Source organism: Pelecanus crispus, chromosome 7, assembly GCF_030463565.1.
Source record: "Pelecanus crispus isolate bPelCri1 chromosome 7, bPelCri1.pri, whole genome shotgun sequence".
NCBI lineage: Eukaryota > Metazoa > Chordata > Aves > Pelecaniformes > Pelecanidae > Pelecanus > Pelecanus crispus.
The window spans coordinates 10,471,419-10,478,077 of record NC_134649.1 but is presented as its reverse complement, the minus strand read 5'-3'; the positions used below and the strand labels follow the sequence as shown (position 1 = coordinate 10,478,077).

The following is a 6,659-nucleotide window of genomic DNA, read 5'->3' as shown; positions in this document are numbered from 1 at the left end:
TGACACTGGTTTGGTTTCGCAAGAATTGCTTAAATACACTCTGAAGGCCAGTAAAGTAGTGAAAATATATTAGATTTCCTGGATTCTGACATCTTTTGCCATCAGTGAATGTGAAAATGGGAAAATGAACCCTTCCTGATTCATGAATTTTTGATGTTGTGCATGGTTCATCAAATTTTATTAGTTTTTGCCCACTGTATAACCTTGATGAGTTAATGAGATTATGCAATATTACTAATGGTAGACTTTCATTCCATTTTTAAAATGAACACTCAAACTAAAATCTGAACAGAAAAATCAAGAATCAGAATCTCTGTCGGCTGTAGTCTGGGATTTTTATATTCTATGTCTCTTCATGAAATTCATTCTTTCTGATCCCACCTGGGTGAGGGTTGGGTCTATCAATCATTGTACTGTCCTCATCACTGGGATTTCCTGTAACTATTACCCAGTAATTCTTATCTTCTTCAGCTTTGTGGGAGTCCAGATAAGTGTGACAAATTACTTCATATTCTTTTCCAAAATAAGACCTGCGAAGTCAAAGCAAAGGGGATAGGCAGGGGGAATTAGTATATATACAAATCCAGCAAATCTGCATTATCTGTAAATTCTTCAGGGTTTTCTCATGTTTCTCTTGGCTTATTCAGAAGTATCACCATGCACTTTCAAATATCAGACCCTTACAAGAAACACAATAGCACACTTTGTTTCCTGTGAATAATTTAGGAATTTGAAGTCAAAGGGAAAAGCCACCTTTCTAGCTTCAGAGCTAAAGCAGCCTCATGAGGATAAGGCACAGATACACAGACTCAGTATGTACAAGCTGGTTAGGTTCTCATCACCATTCACATCACCATTTTTCTCTGACTGAGGAAGACTAGCTACTTAACTGTTTCAGCCTCAAACTTTCAGACCTTGTTTCATCCTCAAAAACCTGATACAAATCCTCAGTCAGATCTTGCTCAGAATTTAATTGGAAACAATTGGTATACTACTTCACAATGCTTAATCAATATGAATTTAATGCATACATATTAACTTGAATTGTTGGATTAACTTCAATTTCTTGAGAGATTGATTCATATGGACATAATATGAATAAGTTTTATGAATATACAGTTTTATGCAGTGTGCTTTTATTTAGTGCTCTTACTCCTTACACTTCTTAGTATACCTTTTTTTTTCTTCAAAAAAGCCCAAACAACTGTAATCACTCAAGATATTCAAAGGGAGAACCACCCAGAAACTAGAGAAGGCTAGAAGCATGATACAACAGGAGTTAAAAAGAAAAAAAACACCAAACAAATAAGACTGAACTGATTGTCTGCAGCATCACAGTGGCACACATTACAGCCCAGAAATAAAATAAGGGAGAGTGTGTATTCTGTGTTCTTTTCCATTTCCTCAGTGAGTTCGTAAAGCAACTATCTTGCTTCTTACAGTAATTCTTGATGTTGGCAAATCATTATGCATATCCCTGCCAGTTATAAATTATTCTTACCTTGCCCAAAAGTTCCTTGGAACGGCTAAGCTCCGATTAGTACAGCAATGAGTAATAATCATTTTAGAGTTTGCCTGGAAAAAAAAACAAGGGAAGACACTTGACAGACATTTTTACACTAATTTTAATTATTCTTATTCAAATTAAATGCTTTTATTTACTGCTTAGTGTAAACCCGCATTGCTCTGTATCACTCCGAGACTGCTGTACATTGATAGTGAGATATTTTACACCCTATCAGTTCTCAACACAACTGTCTTAACAGCTCAGACCAGCCAAATGCTTAGTTCTCAGGTCAGACTCATTCTCCTGTCCAATACATTCCATTCCACTCCCTTGTGCTGGGCACTTAAAAAAAAAAAAAAAAAAAAAAAGACAAGCAAGTAGTAGAGATTCATTCCAGTGGCCTGTGCCGTCAGGGTAATTCCACTTAAAAGTGATAATTGCCATATGAGAGATCCAGATGCTTTGGGGACACAGCCTAGAAATGGACCTTTATATTTTACCAATTTGCAAATTTTATGTATAACAGAATTAATTTTTAGTTACCCCCATTTACCAATACTGTGAATAAAGAATGTTGTCTTTGACAATTACATAACTTTGTGTTTATTAGTGAGCTGATTCATGTAAATGAGTCACAGTTCAAGGCTGTAGAGGAACAGTTACATGTGTGGTATTTTGCTATACACCCAGCACTTCAGGAAGCCGAGCAGTTATGTGGAACGGGAAAATACTCCATCTGCTTCATGTATTTACAAAAGGTTAAAAACCTGTCATGGTTTAACCCCAGCCAGCAATGAAGCACCACAGAGCCGCTCACTCACTCCCCCTTGGTGGGATGGGGAGAGATTTGGAGAAGTAAAAGTGAGAAAACTTGTGGGTTGAGATAAAGGCAGTTTAACAGGTAAAGCAAAAGCCACGCACACAAGCAAAGCAAAATAAGGAATTCATTCCCTACTTCCCATCGGCAGGCAGGTGTTCAGCCATCTCCAGGGAAGCAGGGCTCCATCATGCATAATGGTTACTTGGGAAGACAAATGCCATAACTCTGAAAGTCCCTCCCTTCCTTCTTCCCCCAGCTCTATATGCTGGGCATGACATCATACAGTATGGAATATCCCTTGGGTCACTTGGGGTCAGCTGTCCCGGCTGTGTCCCCTCCCAGCTTCCTGTGCACCCCCAGCCTGCTCGCTGGTGGGGTGGGGTGAGGAGCAGACAAGGCCTTGACTCTGTGTAAGCACTGCTCAGCAGTAACTAAAACATCCCTGTGTTATCAACACTGCTTCCAGCACAAATCCAAAACATAGCCTCATACTAGCTACTATGAAGAGAGTTAACTCTTTCCCAGCCCAAACCAGCACAAAATGACATTTGAAAAAGCATCCACTTACTCAGATACCTTGGGTTTGGGTTTTTTTTTAATGCTTTTTAAATTTAATATACAGGAGTTCTCAATTAATCACAGCTGCTAATATTGGAAATGGAATTTAGTGCTCAAAAGTCCTGAAAAGCAGATTCCAAGTACTGCATCCTCCCAACATGATAATGTTGACCTTTAAAAAATTCTGATGAGAAAAACTGAGCAAGTCAACCTCAAGATAAACAACAGAACCTAATAGTTATATATGTAGACTCCCTGGTTAACAAGATTGTTCCTTCCCTCTCCCCCTTCCTAAAATTACAGGTCAGAACTTACATAATGAAAATATGTGAATAAAATGGACATAACTTTTTTCTAAGTACTCCACCTACTGTTTCAATGAAATCTTCATAACATTTTCTACAGTTTTAATTTCTTACAGGAACTGGAAATCCTTCATATTCAAGACGCAGCTGTGGATCCAAGAAGGTAGCTTGCCAGCAAGTCAAATAGGAAAGCTCATCCGTCAAAAATACTTGCTGAAGGTAAGATTTTTTAGCAGATCTTATAAACGATTTATGGTCACTTGCTAGATATAACTGTAAATAAAAATATATATTAAGCACAGTATAAAAATAACAGAAACAAGATATGTAATTTTAAAAAATATTTTTCAACACAAAAAATTTTCTCTCCGCTCCTGAAAAATCAGTCTGCCATGCTAAATCTACGCATACAAAACCCATAACATAGATTCTATACTCTTGATAAACTCATTAAGTAGCTGTTCTATATGCAGACTGGTGAATACTCATTTAAACTTGAATTTACATTCCAAAGATTCTCTCTCACCAAAGTATTTGTTGAGAAGGAAATTTTTTTCAAAGTTGTGGTGATTTATTTTGAGTGCATATGTAACATGTAATGGCTCCTAACTTGCAGAGGGGAACATTAACATTTAATAGAAATCTCCTCCCTCAGAATGATAGAATAGCATGTTACCTCATATACCTACTGTAGATTTATCTTCACAAGAAATGAAACCTCATTTTGGATTTATTTACAGAAAAAGTAAATGAAAAATATCACTGTAATGATGAATTAGTTCATGATTCACAAGCTAATTTTAATTTCCTTTTTTCTTTTCTTTTTTAAAATCTCCTTTATCCAGTCATTCTGGCTGACAGCCCCCTTGGCCTGCACACCTGATCTCAGGCAAGTTGCATAAGCTTTCTAAATACATATTGCTTATCTTGATCTACATATGATTCTGAATGTGTTCTGTAAAGCTAAGATGTTGAACCACTGTACAACTTCATATATGAGCTATATTTTAATTAAATGCACGCTATCAGTATATGCTGCCATTGCAATCTGCAACTTTATTGCCTTACCATTTGGTCAGAAAAGCCTCCTGTTGTCCCAAGACCAAAGTTTTGCCCAAATCTAATCGGGTCACCTGCTGCACTTCCATCAACACTGTTAAAATTGTAAAAAGGAAGAAAGAGACATTCAAAGAGTCAGCTTTACTATTCTTTTTTGTTGTTTTGTTCTATAGTTAGGTCTTGTGGCAACACTTTGTATTAAGTTTACCTTTAAAAATAGGTAAAATATCTTAACTGAAGGTATTTCATATTTGACTTACTGGTTAAAATATTTAACAGCATAGAAACAGACTATATTGATTACTTTTTATGATGTATTCATTAACATGCAGGGTAGAAAGATAACATCCAATGAAAAATCAGTGGGAACTGAGCACTGAGGCCCCCTTTAAAATATACTTAATGCAAGCATCTGCTGAAAAATCACAGACTAAAAGAAGAACAGCGTGTGTTTATGTTTGTCTGTAATTTAACATATGTTGCTAATAATATATGTAACTGATATTCAATAATTTGGTTCATTACATCAACATACATGCTGGTATATCCCTATTTCCAGAATGATTTCTATATTTTACATTAAAGAATCGCTAAATTAAGTGCTAGGCTTTCTAAGTATATTCAGCATAAAAAATTTATGTCGCTGATGAACTTAGTAGTCAGTTAATGAGGGACTTGATAGCAATCAGTGTCAACAACTCTAAGATCAGACAGCAGCTTAGCAAAAATATTTTGGCTGCAGTTCTAGAAGGCCTAAATTATGCTCTTGGCATCAAAATTCTCTCTTAGGTCTAACCCAAAATGTTTTGCTCAATCAGGATTATATGGGTTAGTTTGTACTCTTATGCACTATTATTATTGTTAAATACATGCACTCAGCCAGAGCCTTCCACTACTGAGCAGGACCTTGTTCTTCTGTTTCCTCTCCCACAAACAGCTGGAATTAAATATGTCTTTGAGAAAAAGAATATGCTGTTTGGTTAGGGGGTTTTTTAGAACAACAGAAACACCACCTGCTTCATGTACAGCAAGAGCATTGACACAAATCTCTGCTTCAGAGACCTTATTTGCAGGAGAAAGAATAATACTACTAAGTGCTTTTTGGACATGTCTTGTATTTTACAGCTGAAATACGACCGCATTAAAAACAGCTGCAGTATTTACCAAATGATACAGTGAACTCGATTCTGTTTTCACACCAGTTCTAAGCTGATTTAAACTTCCTTGGAATTGTTCACAGTAACATGTGGAGCAGAATCAAGCTTAATGCGTGACCCAAGTTAAAAGACTCTTTCTTAAATAAATTAATCTTACTCAAATTCATTTGCATGTTAGAAAACTTCACGGCATATTTCTCAAAACAAGGTATTGAAAGCTATAATTGAAAACAACTCAGAATAAAGTATCAAACCTTAAAATGCAAAAAGTATTTTGACCCACAGGGTCCACACTCTCGACTGCGCTAACTCCACAAGGGGCTTGCAGTGATTCGGCCGAATACATGGATATTTCATCCAGATTAATTGCCAAAGTCAGACTGCCGCACACTCCAGGGTAATTCTCCAATGAGGATTTGTTGCCTGGGTTCAAAAGCATCACAGTGTCTCCAAAATGCACAAATCCATCCTTCGATACTGACAGCTGTATCTAAATTAAAATACACATAATTTTTTAAAGAATTATCTGAACCTAATATCAGAAATATTTTAGCATATAAAATGCTAATCCATAGCATTCTTAATGCATAAGGAACACTAATAACAGCTATGCCATTCTATGTGGAGTCATAGAGGATTGACATAAGCTTCTTAAAAAATTACCTTCTTTAAAAGATTATCTTGAAGTTTCTTTATTTTCTGTATTAAAAGTTCTCCTCGTTCTCTTCTGCGCATAAAATCCCTCAGGCGTTCCTGCTTGCAAAGGAGAGGGGAGGCAGACATGTTACCCAGCACTCACAATCTCAGGTTTAAAGTGAATTTAAAGAATTAGGGGGAAAGACCGCGAGGCGAGGAGGCGGGGGAGGCTCCCCGGGAGCCAGAGCGGAGAGAAGGGCCCGGCTCCGCCACTACCTCCTCCAAACACGCGTCCTCCTTCCAGTTGCCGATGAGCACCCCGGCTCTGTAGGCGGCCATGGCTGGCGCCCAGGCCGCACGGCGTTCCCTGTCGCCATGGCGATCACTCGAGCTAGCGATTGGGCGCCGGAGGGGCAGGGCCCGCCAATGAGCGGAGCCAGCGTGCGGGAGGGGGCGGGCTCTTTCTGCCCAGGCGGCACGGCCCAAAGACTGAGGGAGGGAGGGAGCGAGGGAGCGCGGGGTGGGGGGGGAAGTCTTCGGGGGATCCTGAGGGGAAAAAACTGCAATAAATGTTGAAACCGGTTCAGATAAGCCGACTGCCCTTCCTTGGGCATGCC

General features: G+C 38.3%; 1 protein-coding gene across 1 annotated transcript; it reads right to left on the bottom strand.

Annotated features, from left to right (window-relative positions):
* Positions 1–343: 343 nt before the first annotated feature.
* CFAP161 (cilia and flagella associated protein 161) lies at positions 344–6,381 on the bottom strand. Its single transcript, XM_075714522.1, has 7 exons — positions 6,319–6,381; positions 6,070–6,159; positions 5,661–5,896; positions 4,259–4,343; positions 3,305–3,463; positions 1,502–1,575; positions 344–530 (listed from the first exon to the last, which is right to left on the bottom strand). Exons 1-7 carry the CDS (start codon positions 6,379–6,381, stop codon positions 344–346), a joined length of 894 nt encoding a protein of 297 aa, XP_075570637.1.
* Between the last annotated feature and the right edge of the window lie 278 nt (positions 6,382–6,659).